Below are 15,546 nucleotides of genomic sequence, written 5' to 3'. Positions count from 1 at the left end.
CATACTTTTTGGATTGCAAAAATTACTCTCAACTGACAAGTAATAAAAATGTGGGTTTCACAAAGGAAAGTACCAATTTCACTCAGTTCATTTTTTGTTGTTCCTGAGAAGCTTATTTTATGATGTGCATTTTCTATATCTATGTTAGGTCTTAGGCTTAGCTAGGACATCACTGACTTAAATTATTGGGATAGGTGGTGGTACATGTTGCGAAGAAACAAAGCAGGCTTCAGTGGTTTCCCAGCCTCTGTGGAATAGCTGATAATAAACAGGGAAATATAGAAGTTTTGCTGGTCTGTCTAGTAACGGTGATTTTGTCCGTGCTGCATTTTCCAGAGCTGTAACAGCCATCAACGTTTGCTGCCCATATCTCAGCTGTCAAATTTTACAGGCTGGTTACAGGCTTGTTGTTTTGGATTCATGTCAAAGCTGATGAGGCAACAAACCTTGCTTTGCAATTTAGGCGGGTCATTTAGGCCCACCTGACTTTCTGCCAACCCTTGCTATGCATGCTTTCTCTTGGAATCCAGTCCGTTGCCCTTAACAAACATAGGAATTGGCTTTCCTTCATATTACATGCCCTGACCGTGCCCATTTTTTCTTCTTGCTTTCAACATAGGATGTCATTTTTCTCACTTTTGTTTTCTTACCCACATTGCTCTCTTCCTGTATTGTAATGTTACACCCATCATTTTCCTTTCCATAGCTTGCTATGTTGTCCTCAATTTAAGTTCACCACTTCGTTGCCTTCATGTTTCTTCCCTGTAGGTGAGTGCTGGTAAGGTACAGCAGTATTATTCTTTTCTCTTGAGAGATATCAGTCAAATTCCGCTGATGGGCTTGGTTACTGCCTGGCTAATGCTGGTAGTAAAATAACAACCTACACAACACTGGAAGTGAGCAACCCCTGCTCCCTCTCATCATAGTGCATGCAATAATTGTGAGCAATTACTCATTGGCATCCACCCAAGCGCAGCCACACGGCTACAAAGGAAAGCTATACAGCTTTCATAGAAACTTGCAGTTAAAGAAAAATTCGTCCTGGTCCGGGGTTCAAACCCGGGACTACCGCTTCACCAGAGCAGTCACTCTACCAACTGAGCTAATTGGGACGGCGAGCTTATGGTAGGGCAAGAGCAAATTGATCAATAACTCGAAGTGGCAACAGTGTTGGTCAAATGTTTAGGGGAATCCCCCAAGGTGGAGTAGATCTGTAATACGGGAGTAATTACTCATTGGCATCCACCCAAGCGCAGCCACACGGCTACAAACTAAATGTTTGACCAACACTGTTCCCACTTCGAGTTATTGATCAATTCGCTCTCGCCCTACCATAAGCTTGCTGTCCCGGTTAGCTGCAGTTGGTAGAGTGACTACTCCGGTAAACCGATGGTCCTGCATGCTACTCATGCAGCTACTCAATGGGAGGGGTGACTGGTCTGCCCGGTCAATTGTGAGGAGTCGGCCGGAGAGGGCGCTTTTCACTCGTGCCTGCAGCACCCCCCCCCCCCCCCCAATTCCCCCGCGAAGCTGCGGTCCTCTATCCCTGAATGCATCGGATGTCAGGTCACATGAATTCTCAAACTCGCTGTTCGACAAAGTAGTGAATGTTTGGTGAAATCATATCGCACCGAAGACAAAAAATAAAGTTCTTAATTACCATTCGGGCAGATTTGCACTGCGTAATTGATGTGAAGCCAGACATTTCGCAATAAGAGTAGTTACACAGAAGTCGTCCTCGTGCTTTGTCTCATTCTCTTTTCCTGCCAGAAAAAATAAAGCCGCATATGTAGCCCACTGAGCACAGAATATCTTGTAGATGTCTTGAAATGTCTGTAATGGTCATAGACATCTTGGATTACAAAAGATATCTACAAGACGCTGTTTGATACTTGTCTAGAAGATATTTAGCCAAGATGTCCGGAAGCTGTCTTAGGAAGAATTTTTACGCTTTCAGCAGCTACGCAAGACGCTTTCTAATCCGCTTAAGCAAGTTGTCTTCAAGGCATTCTGCTTCAGAAGCCTGGAGGACTTCCTCACAAGACGTTTTACGGCTTGACTTATGTATAGCTGCAGTGCAATATTTACGTTTAAATAGGAAACGCCTAGAGAGACACGTGGCCATCAGAAACATGACAATGGAAAAGAGTTCAATTCACATCTTGCCAACACGTACACACATGCATGCATGACTGACACACATGCACATGCATTGCCCTGGACATGCTGTTCTGATTCCTGTGGCACATGCGTGACAACTCCCTGCCCACTGAGCCCCAATCCATCTACTAAATAGATATAATGAGTTTTTCCAAGATGAACAAACAATCTCATTAAGGCATCTCAACTGACCTCTGAGACAAGTATTGGATATTTCTTAGACGTCTTGACCAAGACATCTTGCAGATGATTACAAGGCGATTCTAAGCATCTTGAAACACTAGCTCAGCTAATGCTCCCACTTTTTTCGAGCTACAAGACTTTTTGCAAGACTTCTTGTAGATCTCTCAAGGACAAATTCTAGAGGTGTACACTGGCTATTTAAACACACTGTGTATAGAAGGCAGGTTTGATAAGGGGACCGTAATAAATTCCTTCAAAAGATCTTTCGACGCCGCTGGTGTCACACGGAGATCCCAACCCCTAAACAGTGCCTTATTCTAGTTCACTGCAATTAATGGCCAGGGGGCCGGTCGGCAGAAGCTTCGTCTGCTTGAGCAGGTGACAAGTAGGTACTTTCATTCACTCAACGATCTACCGCGGAGCAACCGCGGTGGCATTCATCGTCAGGATAAGCAATTATAGTAAATAGCAGTAGAAATAACAAGGGTATTTGCGGCCTAACGTTCAAATTTGGCGCGTTTGGCCACCTCAACTGGTGCTGCTGCCGCGCGGCAGGGAACATTATAGTTGGACTATGCTGGACCATCAGAGGATCCGGCGCAAGTTATCGTGATCCGCGAAACCAAAAAGCATGCAAGGAGCATGTATCAACAGTGATTTGGATTCAGATTCTGAGTTCTGTTTACGCCGCGTTCGGAGGTCACACCATGGTTTAATTCACGAGCTCAAAATACACGAATGCTTGGAGCCGATGCATCATCAAGCGTGGAAACAAGTTTTCATTTTTTTTTTCGCGCGCTTTCTTACGCGTAGGAATCCTGATAAAAACGGCGCGTGTGTGTTTCCAGGGGCCCAAGACAACGAAAGAAAAGCACCAGAAGTGGATAAAAGCAACAAAAAAGACGCACTTCAACAGAGTGACATGCTGCTGTAAAACAGCTTAGTCAGTAGTCACGAATTAATTGAAGGATTGCATCCAGTTAGATTGCGCTTCTGCTTCTGCCGTCAAAACCAAGACCGTCAAAACAAGGCAGTGAACAAGGGTCAAAATCATCAAAATACTTTCCCGCCTTCCCATAAGCCATCGCGCCATGGCGTTGCTATCTTATTCATGAGTCATTGCTAATACGAGGCGTGCGGTGTTTTCAGGCTTCTGTGAAAATTTCACGTTTAACCTCGGTGGCTTTGCTGGAGAAAGTATACCTCATTACGAATGAGGCAGTGTAGTGTTTCTTCTCTCTTCGAAGGATACACATCGGGCTGTCCAGCTTCGGTTTAGGTAAGCTGTGCTGTACTGCGCACGACGGCGAAAATGGAGCATCTCTCTAAGCCTAACTTCTGGCTTTCCTTTGGAACGTCCACATGCAGATTAAAGCTTTCACTTTTATTTCGTTGCTTTTTGATGCAAGCGAATAAATTTTTATGTACTGTGCGTGTAGTGATTTTAATTGAGTGTGCTGGTTTGTCGTAACGAACGCGCTTTCCAGTTGGGGAGACGCGACAAGGTGCGCCGAAGTGTCGGCAACACCTGTTTGTTCCCTTTTGTTTGACGAAAATTGAGCTTTATGTTGATAACGTGAGCATCATTGGATGATTTTTGTGCTCATTAGCTTGTGAAGCACTTCGGTTCTGTCTGTGTGCATGCAGTTTTTTTTTTTATTGTCCGGAACTACTGGGAGGATGCTTCGTTTCCTGCAATGTTATTTTGACCTGTTTCAGATTCAGCGCATATTTCGAGTATGATTGTAGGCAAATGCAATGCAAGTGGGTGTCCCTTGTTTGACTGCCAAAGGCAAAGAAAAATGGAATGGCCACTTAATGATCGCTTAGGTGTTACATGACTGAACGAGTGGTGATAGGCGCACCACGCTGTGTGGTGCATGATGTGCTTTGTCGGTCTTTTAAGTGGAAAATAGACCACAGGTACGTTGACGCCTCTATTTTCAGTCTGAATTGTGTTTTACGGCTTGTAGGTGTTTGTATTTGTTTAACAACGCGTGCTCTTTCCTGTTTGCCAGTCAGCAAATACAGCGAGAGCCCCACTAGAGCTTTCCTAATAGCACAAAGCCATGTGTGGCCCTTCAGTTATTCCTGGAGTCGGTGTCCACAGATATGTTGTGGACATTAGTTAATGGTTAATTTTAATTTGCTTTCATCTTCATACCGTTTGCGCAAGCTAAACTATAAGAGCGGTGGTAGACAATTGAACGGGCTGAATATTGTGAAAAAAAAGGCAAAGTTAATATATTACATGTATGTGGAGCATGTAGAGCATTGTCTGAACATAGCAAAAGGAAAAAGACCTGAATGCTGTTCACATATGGCTGTGCATTGACGTAACTGTGGCTGTGCTGGATTTGGGGTTGTAAAGAAAAAAAATACGGAGGACAAGATGCTTCAGCCATCTGTTGCATTGTAGTACGGTGAAAAACGACAGGTGTGCCAAGTTTGGTTAAGACCAATTTCTCCTTTGTTTCCAAGCTTTTTTTTTTTATGTAGCCAGAGATGCATATAGGCCTCTTTCTCCAATAGAATGCAAGTCTGCACTTTTATCGCATTTCTGTGCTTTATCCTTCATTTGCTTTTGTGCCGTGTTCAGTATCGGCATGAGCTTGTAAAATAGGAGCAGTTTTGCACACTCCTGAGCACCTCAACACATTTTGGAATGTTTGTGCGGTTGGTGGCAAGCACATCACTGCAGTATGAGTCATATGAGCCTAGTGGCAAGGGTATATAGAGAGCATTTTCTTCCTTTTTTTTTAGAAATGCGCCAAATCCACCTAACCACAAGCCGGGAAGAATTCGTGAAAGTTGTCCGTGCAAACCATTGTGGTATCCAAGCTGTGAGGGCAACATGTTAGAGCAAATATACACCATGATGCATTGAAAAGTTTTGCAAAAGTTTTCATTATTGGCATGTAAACTTTGGATTTCACCCTTTTCGATGTGAAACTCTGGGTTTACCCCAGTTTTGTTCAGAAAACTTTTTTCTACAGTTTTCAAGCTCTGTGTATGAAAATAATAATGATTAATAATAATAATCGGTTTTTGGGGAAAGGAAATGGCGCAGTATCTGCCTCATATATTGGCGGGGGCCGTAAGGGAAGGGATAAAGGAGGGAGTGAAAGAAGAAAGAGGTGCCGTAGTGGAGGGCTCCGGAATAATTTCGACCACCTGGGGATCTTTAACGTGCACTGACATCGCACAGCACACGGGCGCCTTAGCGTTTTTCCTCCATAAAAACGCAGCCGCCGCGGTCGGGTTCGAACCCGGGATCTCCGGATCAGTAGCCGAGCGCCCTAACCACTGAGCCTTAAAAAGCTTAAATTTATACTGTGAATACAGCCGAAAAACAGAACACTCAGTATGTGAAATCAATGGCACTGCAGTGCTTCAACACAAGCAAATGAATGCGAATACCAGGCCTCTGTGGCAAGCACTGACGTGACAGCCTTCTTTTCTAGTGTTCACACTTCGTCAGTGGTAAAGTGAACTAGTTGGAATGTGTAGGATCGAGAATATATTTTACTTCACTGTAGCATTCTAAAATCATGGGTGGTAGTGAAATGGTAGACGCGTACAGGATGAAGAACGACAGGAAAATGGCTTGTATCGTCTTTTCTTGTCTGCCTCTGCTATTTCGCTTCTAGTGATGAATTGAGACAGCCACTGCCAACTAGCCCAACTAAACGCTTTAACATTTTCTGTACTAGAGGTGCATCCTTGCTTCATCGGTGACGGGGCTATGATCTCGGCTTCTGAGTTCGGATCTTCTGTCAATTTCTTCATATCTTTCACAGTCGGTGAGAAAATATCGCTGGGGAAGGAATAAACAAAATCACTCCCTAAACAGTCCAACCTATGAGGCTCAAGCTGACAAAGGCGGCTCTCATGAGTGGATTTGACTAATTTTGATCCGTAGATCAGCAAGGTCTGGTTCATTTCTCCAGACCTTTTTTGTTGCGCAGTTCGTCTTTTTTGCTTCATTTCTCATTTGACATAGGATTTGCATGCAGGTTTTCTAGACTTTAAGGGGCACCTTTTGTTCTTGCAGCCTTTGCAAAAGTAAGATATATGATGAGCTCTCCATTACAGCAAAATTTGACTTAATTTTTTGGTTACTAGATTTGGCTCATTTCAGTGATGGGAATGCTGCGCCAATTTTGTCAACCTGTGTCATTTCATAAAACCTGCCGCATGCTACTTCAGATTGGCGGTTTTTGATGAAATCGCTTCAAGGCTACGGCAAAATGCTATTCCAGCAGACAAGAGCCGCGGCGAATGCGAAGATGCACAGGCTACTGGTTAAGGTGCAGAGGCATGACTCTGGTTCTCTCTGCCCATTTGCGATGAGGAAGACAGAATCCAACCCTGTCCAGTTTTGCTCGTGGTGGTCGAATTTCGATGGAGGCGAAATTCTAGAGGCCCGTGTACTGTGCGATGTCAGTGCACGTTAAATAACTCCAGGCGGTCGAAATTTCCGGAGCCCTTCACTATGGCATCCCTCATAGCCCGAGTCGCTTTGGGATGTTAAACGCCCCATAAACCTTTCTAGCCCTTCAGCACTTCACACGGTGTGTGCATTTTGTGCATCATCATCTGCAGTGCAGCCAATACTGTCCAAAATGGACATGTACTTAAGAGGAACCTGAACTCATCTTTTTACCGCGGGAACTCAATATGCACGTTCCGAGCATTCTTTGAAACTTCAGATTATTGTCCTGTGCGGCTGATTTTTCTAATTTAAATTGGATTAAACCACCCGGCTCCTGCATTTTTTTTTTATCTCTACGCTGAAGGCAGGAGGAGTCAACCAACGTGTAGACTGCCTTTCAGCCAGTCCCGTGGCGGCTTGCCACTCTGCCATCGGCGGAGTGATACGTAGATCAGAGTCCACACATATTTTTATTTCCGTGGGCCTAATTTGTGGCTATGTTGCCTGCGACTAAAACTATTTATTCACAGAAACCTGAAAAACAAAATAAAAGTGAAAGCGAAGCCGCCACGGGTCTGGCTGAAAGGCACTACACGTACTGGTTGACTCCTCCTACCTTTAGCATTGAGTTCAAAAAAGGCTTAGGCCGGAACGTTTAATCTGGTTTAATTTAGGCAAATTGGCTGCACTGGACAATAATTCGAAGTTTCCAAGAATGTTTGGGACGTGTAGATCGATTTCCCGCGGTAAAAAGACTAGTTCAGGTTCCTCTTTAGGTTAAGTTATAAAAAGAAACTACGCTTAAGTGATAGTGACGAAAACAACTAAATTGGGTGTTTTTCAACATTCTCTACAACTTTAGGGCATAAAAATTTGTGCTAATATCAGCAGTGCAAAATTTCTCTAATTCTTTTTGCTTAAACAATATCAGTTTTGGCACATTTAACAAAATATGCAGACCTGGCCCAGACGACTGCCTGAAACCCTGTGCCATTCAAATCTGCAGCGCACTGTAATTTTCCAAACCATGGCGTAGGTTTGTGCCTTCTGTGCTCGCCTTTTTACCTACTCACCCTCGGACTCTTCTTCATAACATGAGGAAGCTGCTCCATATTGAATTTTCACTTGCTACAAAGCCTGCTCTGAAATGCTCTTGGCCATTCCCACCACTGTCATTTCAAAAAATATCTCCATGTATAGTGCATTGCTGCAAATATAAGTATGGTGCCCCACTAGGATCTATACCCAGGCTAGATAGAAAAACTGGTGCCTTGGTTCATAAAAACTTGCTTTTGCTGGCAGTATTTTAGTTATATTAGTGATGACTCCGTCTTGGTATTTCATTTACCAGTGGTACTGTTCAGTCATACCTAACTAGATCAAATCAGTTTTAGGAGTATGAGGGTGGCCATGGTGGCTGGTTGCTTTCATTTAAACTTCTCAGAATCCACTGACTGCAGAAAATATTCGATTGTGGCAACATGGTAAAGTATTGCCAACACATGCCCATCCAGCTGTTACCTTGGGAAATAGTTTACAATTTGTAGCTTAAATCTTGACGTCTTGGAAGCGGGTCCACAAAGCTGACCAGATTGCAGTTCTAGTGCATGCACACCATGTCTTTTGTCTCGGTGACAGTGAGTTGGTGTGACAGGACCATGCACAGTGAGACTTTGTGTGCAGTTAGTGACACATAGTCAACGGAGTAAAACTGCGATTTGGTTCTTTATGTGAATCCACCTCTGTTGTAACCAAATGCATGTTTTGGAAACTTGGCGTAGTCCAATCTGCTCTTTTATTGTATTTTCAGTACTGATACCTCTTTCACTTGCAGCACTGAGAGATCTATGTTTGGTCCAAGGAGAGTACAGTCATCATGTCAGATGAATTTCACATATTCAAGAAAGCATGATTACTGTAATAAATGTTTGCTACTGATCGATAATCGTTGGAGAAAAAAAAACAGCATATTTTATTTTTTCATGTTCCATGTTATTTTTTTCTTGAAAACAGGTTCTTGCAAAACAAGCCTTCAGAGCACGAACCTTGCCAGGTGTGTTGCCTTATGCATCCTTGTTAGCTTTCTTCCATGGATGTACGAGCTGAATGTATTCTTAAAGACAAACAACAGCATGGAATCTGCCAAGAAACGTTTCTTTTGCAAGAAATGTTTGTTTCTGAACTCAACCTACTACAGTCTGCATTGAGTGTTGTTTAAGAAAAAAAAAAGGGAGTCAAACTGTTGCAATGAGAGTTTTCTTAAGTTCTTCAAACAGACTTGCCACGTTGAGGCTGTTATGTGAGACGTAATGAAAGCGGCGTTAATGGCTGGAAGCATTGTGCGAGTGCAAGTGGCCTTTGTGCGAGGCACGTTGGACACAGCTGGCATTTGGTGACCTTTATTGTAAGAGGGCATGTAAATGAAGAAAAGACGGTGATAAGGTAGCAGCTTGCAAGTCTTGCTTTGTGGAATACGTGTCGGATTTCTTGGCATCTTCAAGCGTAGCTTTAGTGCAGCCTAGATTTTGCTTCTGGAGTCGACTTCAATTTTCAGGCTTATTGAAGCAGCACCGCTCGATCTGTGCTAGCGATAGTTCATTGTGTCAGGAAGAAGCCATTTCTGTTCCTGCTGCATTTGTGGTACAAAGCCAGCGGCCTTCTCATGTTGGGGGGCCTGGATTTGGAGTTCCCTCATGTCCCTGAGGTATTATGGTGAATTTTGAGTTTTTTTGTTTCTTTGTTTGCTGCATAGCCTTGCTCGCCATTTTTACTTTTGTGTGAGAGCACTCGTAGCGAGCTGCTTACGTGGATAGAAGCGTCCATCACGGTTCGTGGTGTGTGACTGGAATGCTGTGTATGAGAGTGCTGCATCAATTTCACCCGTTTCAAAACCTTGCCGTTCTTAATTTTCTGGAATTATTTGTTTTGATAAGTTACCTTATTTTTAGTAGCTTTTTATCATACAACTTGCTTTGGAAGTAAAAACAATTTATTTGGCAAGATAGCTTAAGAGCTCCACTTGTGCTGTGATGCTTTATTTGTTCCGCGATTAGGTGGCAGTTTTTCGAAGTGCACAAAATGCTGAAAACCATCTTGAAGTTGGCTTTTATGGCATAGTTAGCTACTTTGCCCCGTTCATTCTCATCACCGATTGTTTTCATGGCTGAGTTTCAGGGAGAAATTTTGTGTTGGTCTTATTTCATAAACTGTACCAGCTTACTAAATAATCTTTCTATTTCAGAAGCATTGATTGTACATGAGAAATGAAAGAAAATGAAGTCTGCTTATCTTCAGTTGCTGAGCACTTTTCAACCTGCATTCTGATGGTGTATTTCTACACCTGCTATTTTACTGTAAATATTGAATGTTGACATGGTGTGACTGCAACTATGTTCTTTGTTAAAGAAAAAATGTGCTGCCTTGCAAGTGGAAAGACCCGTTTGCATTGAGCTTTATCTGTCTTTACCAAATAAAACTTAATTCCGCCCACTCCTTTTTCTCAACTTTGAGCGCTGAGAAGGGTCGTGCTGCAGCAACAGCTTTTGCAGATTGCTTAGATCTGTAAACAGTCATTATATTTAGTAATAGCTTGTTATGTGCTGTATACATAATTGGTGTTTTATTTCAGTGGGTAATTACTAATTGGTCTTGTCAAATAAGGGTGGCAGTGTCCATGCACAAAGCTAAGAACTCGGCTGAGCTGCAGCCTTGACAATCATGTAGTGAATGTTTGGGGTAAAATGGCTGAGGCGAGGTTTTGGAACATTCAGAGCCGGAGCTTGGTGTACTTGTCTTGGAACAGCAGGGTCCCAGCAGTGAAGACCAATCTGAGGCCAGGATGGATCCTCAGCTGTTGAAGCAGCCGCTGCTCAACTATGGCCAGGAGCTGCTGACTGCCCTGAAGGAGGAGCAGGGCATCGAGCGTGTAGGCTTTGCCCTGCAGGGCATAAGCCGTGCCGACCTGCAGGCCAGCAAACAGCGGGATTCCAAGGACCCCCTGTGAGCCTAGTGCCCTTGGGCTGTTTTCTCTTATGCCGGTTGTCGGCTGTTCATTCATTCGAGCCAGATCATGGAATGTGGCTTTGGGTGCCAACTAAGAAGGTGGTTGATTGTCCAGTGTGTTAAGAGGACTCCCTGAAGGTGGAGCAGATTTGAAGGGAGTAATTTCTCAGCATTCACCTAGGCATCAGTTTGCTCAACAAGTGTTAAATTTTCACTAGTTTGACAGTTACTTGCATGTAGAAGTCCCAATCCAGACTATAGAAATTGAACAATGGCTCCATTTATTTTTCCACCTTCCTGTAAAACTGGCAATGGAGCTTTTCACCAGATAGGTCAACCCTAAAAGCCCTTAAAGCAGACAGCTGGGCTAGTTGGTGATCTTTAGATTCAATGCACATGGTAACTGCGCTAGAGACACGGACAAAGATAGAAGGACACCACGAACACTAACATCAACTGGCTTTATTCCAGACAGGCACATGAATATATAGGCAACGTGTACATCAGATCACACCCTAAAGCACATGTGCAACGGCACCTTCTTGTTCAGGAAATCTATTTCTTTAGATGACAGTGATACCGATTGGTTGCTTACGCAAGGCTGTCGTTCTGTGTGAATGAGGAATGCTTCCAGTATTTCGCGTTGTTTTTGATCTGAGCTTACAAAAATGACCCTGGTCTGATTAAATATCGGAGAACATTTATCCTTGCATCGTTTGCAATGTGCCGCCAAGTGTCCCGGACCTGATAATGCCTCGACAGCCAGCTTGTGCTCCATAAGCCGAACATTGATACAACTGCCAGTTTGGCCGATGTAGCAATTCCCGCATGACAGGGGAATTCTGTATACCACATTAGTCCTGCAGGCCACAATTGGCCTTTGATGTTTTATCGGGCAAAGGGGCTTCTTCAGAATTGAGGCAACATTAACAGCTTTACACAATTTTCCGAGTTTATCGGGTGCAGTCAGCACAACTCGGACCTTGGGTCATTTTTGTAAGCTCAGATCAAAAACAACGCGAAATACTGGAAGCATTCCTCATTCACACAGAACGACAGCCTTGCGTAAGCAACCAATCGGTATCACTGTCATCTAAAGAAATAGATTTCCTGAACAAGAAGGTGCCGTTGCACATGCGCTTTAGGGTGTGATCTGATGTACACGTTGCCTATATATTCATGTGCCTGTCTGGAATAAAGCCAGTTGATGTTAGCGTTCGTGGTGTCCTTCTATCTTTGTCCGTGTCTCTAGCGCAGTTACCATGTGCATTGAACCTAAAAGCCCTTATCCTCATCATATCATTTTAAGCTTACTCTTGCCCAATGTGCTTTCCTTGTGTTTTGAAGAGATTTATAATCCCCAATATTGCCAATTAAGCAGCAGTGTTTTCTGTACACTCTTCAGCACTCATTCATTTGAGGTGAAAGGCACTGCATTCTGGCAACATTAGATCGTACTTTGAGGACAAAAGTTTGCAGGACGCGAGTTCTAGGAAAAACATTTATCGTAGCTCCACTTCGCTACCCAGTCGCCTGATATTGTATGAAAGTATCAAAAGCCTAAATGCTCCTTCCTCTGGTAACAGTATCAGGTGACTGAGTAGCAAGGTGGAGCTACAATAAATGTTTTTCCAAGGACTCGTGTCTTGTAAACTTTTGTCCTTGATAGTACCTGTGTGCCACTCCGTGGCAATTTCTTTGTCTTCCGGGGACAAACTCATGGCTTCATGCTGTGCTGAATTTGAGGCCTCACTGGGTCAGCATATGTAGTGACTGCAGGGATGTGAGCTGTCTAGAGCGTTCTGCGCTCTGTAGCAGTTCCGAGCATCGATGTTGCGGTGTTGCCAATGAATGGGTGTTAGGTTCACTTTGCCCACATAACACAGGTTCGGGCCAGAGCAAGCCGAGGCTACAGCTAACATTAATCGCGTGCCTGCGCATTCGCTGTGTGATGGAAGGAGGGCGCAATTATTTGAGAGTGCAAGTGTTTATTACACAGTAAGTTGCATTATAGAACACTGCACTAATTCCCAGACCTCAGTGCTGCCCATAGCTCTGCCGCAGTACCAGAACCTGGCCTGCTGAGCTGCATGCACAGAGCAGAGACCTTACACGTATGACGGCACAGATAAGGGCGAATGCAGGCTGCACGAGGGTTAAACGGTGCGACACAGTACGAAGGAGGGGGGAGAATGTGCAGAGCTCATCCAGATGACACCGGTCATATCCCAATAGTTCATTACTTGTTGCCACCGGCAATAGCTGGCGGTGACATAGAACCAGCCAGATCACACCCTCCCCGAATCTGGAGTGCCATCGCTGCACAGGCGGGCGACAGGAGTTCATTCGGGCCTAAACACGGGTATACATACAAGGTGCACATGTTTCACCACCCGCGTTTTTGGTCTCCTGGCAGAGGCCAGGGGACCGGTAGGAATGCACTACGCTCCTTGCTGCTGCTCTGATCGGTAGAGGTCTTCCTTGTCCATTTCCCACCCGTGACCTCTTGCCAGAAAAACGCTTTAAACGTAACTTGCAGTGACTGATGACGACATGAGGTCGAAACAGGAAGAACGGAAGGAACGGAAGACTGACAGCTGCTCTCAGAAGCGCTTCCTTTGCAAAGGAGGACCAGCAGCGTGGCCGCCTGCAATCCACATGCAGTTACCCCGCAGGGTGTGTCTTAACTAGCGCAACGACAGCCGTGGGCGCTCACTCAGGTCGCTCAAGAAACGCAATCCCCACAGTGTGTAAAGCAGATTTATTAACTATAGCTTCATTGGCAGGAACAGTGATGGGATCCGTTTTGATCAGAGGCGAAAAGCACATTGCAGTTGCCTGTGCTGAGTGGTAGCTACCCTTCCACCCTAAAAAAGTATGTCGTGACATTGTTTGCTCAGAGTACAGGAAATTGTCATGTTACGAAAGTGACTTAAGATCACCACTGTTTTGTGGCAGATGTGAGGGAGGAAATTGGGTGCTTTGTTTGGAATTTTCTCAACAACTGTGTCATTTTGCGTAGAAAAAAAGGCAATGCAAAAAAAAGTGCATAGGAGAGCTTTTTATAATATGGGTGTGGTACTTTTTACAGACTTCAGGATCCAGCCAAGAGGTCAAAGTTCATCCGCTTTCTGGCACACAAGGCAGACGTGCTGTACAAGACCTGGGATTCTGTGCCTGTTTGTGCCACCACAGATGGCGAGAATGAAGGTATTGACTGCTGTTCGATCTATTTAAGCTTGTGAGTGGACTAGAACTGATACGTTCTGTGGCCTGGATAATGTGAGAACTTATACGCTTCTCTATTCCCCCTCCCCCTATTTCATTTATTTTCAGAGCTTTGTGCCGTCATGCCTCCTCTGGAGAGCTTCATGAGTGTGCCTGCCAGCGAAAGGAAGAAGCATTTTTTCGAGGTACCAGCCCATGGTTAAAACTATGCAGAAGACCTCAAGGAAGACATTTTATGCTGGAGTGCTTTATATCCATACACCTGTATCTATACTATGTGTGTGCTGATAGTGAAAGTGGAGTGGGGTTCCTCTTTTGTGAAAATTTGATTCAAGGCCTGTAAGGAGCAGTTAGTTATAGCTGAGGTGGGGTCGCGAGTTATTGTAGGGCTTGCAAAATTTATTTTTGCTATCCTTGATAAGGCCACAGCCTATATGCAGCATCCTTAAGTTATGTGAAGTTGTTGAAATTATGTTAATAGGTAATATGTGAGTACATGACATGAAATAGTTTTTGAGTAGCGGTTGTGCCAACACAACACGGGGACACCCTGTTCCTTTGCTCGTCTTGTTCCGCCCGCAGTGTGTGTACCTTACTATTACCAACTACTCCAAACTGCTACCGTAGTGTCTGTTTTCAGTTTTATTGTTGTAAACACATCACAGTTATCACAGCTATTGTTATGTGTGAAGAGCTGCTATAGTTTCCGCACAGCATGTTCTTCATGGGCTACTTTATGCAAAAGTGCACATTTGAATGCCAGTGGAACAGCTGTCAAGGTTTTTGTAGTGGCAATAGCCTGACATCCAAGATTGTCGACATGTTTCGTGTAAAGGCCCATGGACCATGGATTGTCTCTGTAGCCAGCCAATGAAGCCTGCTAGAAATGTTGATAAACTGCCTTAATGCAAGGATGATTGAGGGGGTGGAGTTTTTATTTTTGGGCCAAATGTAATGTAACCGCATAGCCGAATTCAGTTCCTTGAGCTGACTTCAATGAAACATGTAATCTCTTTTTCATTATGCCAATTATTTCTCAAGATATTACACATTCTGGAGAAATAATTGGCATAGTGAAAGAGGTCATTCCTTTGTTTGCAAATATAGTAGAAAAAAGGTAATTAGAAACCTATTATAAACCTGTGCTTAGATACATCATATAACAAACAAGGAATGCTGTGTTGGAAGTACTTTTCATATTAAGTCATTGTTAGTTATTTTGCGGCTCTTTTGAAATTCACCGTTGGTAGGACTGATTAACATGCAGTCTAAATTAGAGTGCACAAAAAATTTGAGTAAACCTATCGTGCTTTATACCTCTAGCAGCATGCTGCAGCAAGAATTATTGCTCTGTCTGTCCCAGATGCTGAGATATCCTTGTAAACTTGAAAATAGTCTAAAATTTGTTTTTAGAAAATGGTCAAAAAAGAATAAAGATGAAGTATAAATTGGAATTATGAATTGGAATTGCAGCTAATAATATATCTAACAAATGGAAAAACATAGTAGGGGAAAACGTAATAGCTAGAATATTTGCT

At 43.7% G+C, this 15,546-nt stretch overlaps 1 protein-coding gene across 13 annotated transcripts in view; it reads left to right on the top strand.

Annotated features, from left to right (window-relative positions):
- Positions 1 to 3,416: 3,416 nt before the first annotated feature.
- Positions 3,417 to 15,546, top strand: part of LOC144126106 (uncharacterized) — a 43,307-nt gene continuing 31,177 nt past the window's right edge. For 2 of the 13 annotated variants that reach the window (XM_077660037.1, XM_077660035.1), the window contains exons 1-6: positions 3,420 to 3,622; positions 4,063 to 4,266; positions 8,792 to 8,831; positions 10,581 to 10,777; positions 13,872 to 13,990; positions 14,117 to 14,193. In XM_077660037.1, the coding sequence (XP_077516163.1) occupies positions 4,181 to 4,266; positions 8,792 to 8,831; positions 10,581 to 10,777; positions 13,872 to 13,990; positions 14,117 to 14,193 (519 nt within the window). In that variant the 5' untranslated portion in view covers positions 3,420 to 3,622; positions 4,063 to 4,180. Of the gene's footprint in view, positions 3,623 to 4,062; positions 4,267 to 8,791; positions 8,832 to 9,182; positions 9,483 to 10,580; positions 10,778 to 13,871; positions 13,991 to 14,116; positions 14,194 to 15,546 lie in introns of those variants that run through there. The other 11 variants (XM_077660046.1, XM_077660042.1, XM_077660045.1 and 8 more) reach the window with 7 other exon arrangements.

The sequence above is a fragment of the Amblyomma americanum genome, chromosome 3 (assembly GCF_052857255.1).
Source record: "Amblyomma americanum isolate KBUSLIRL-KWMA chromosome 3, ASM5285725v1, whole genome shotgun sequence".
NCBI lineage: Eukaryota > Metazoa > Arthropoda > Arachnida > Ixodida > Ixodidae > Amblyomma > Amblyomma americanum.
This window is presented reverse-complemented; position numbering and strand designations above follow the sequence as displayed.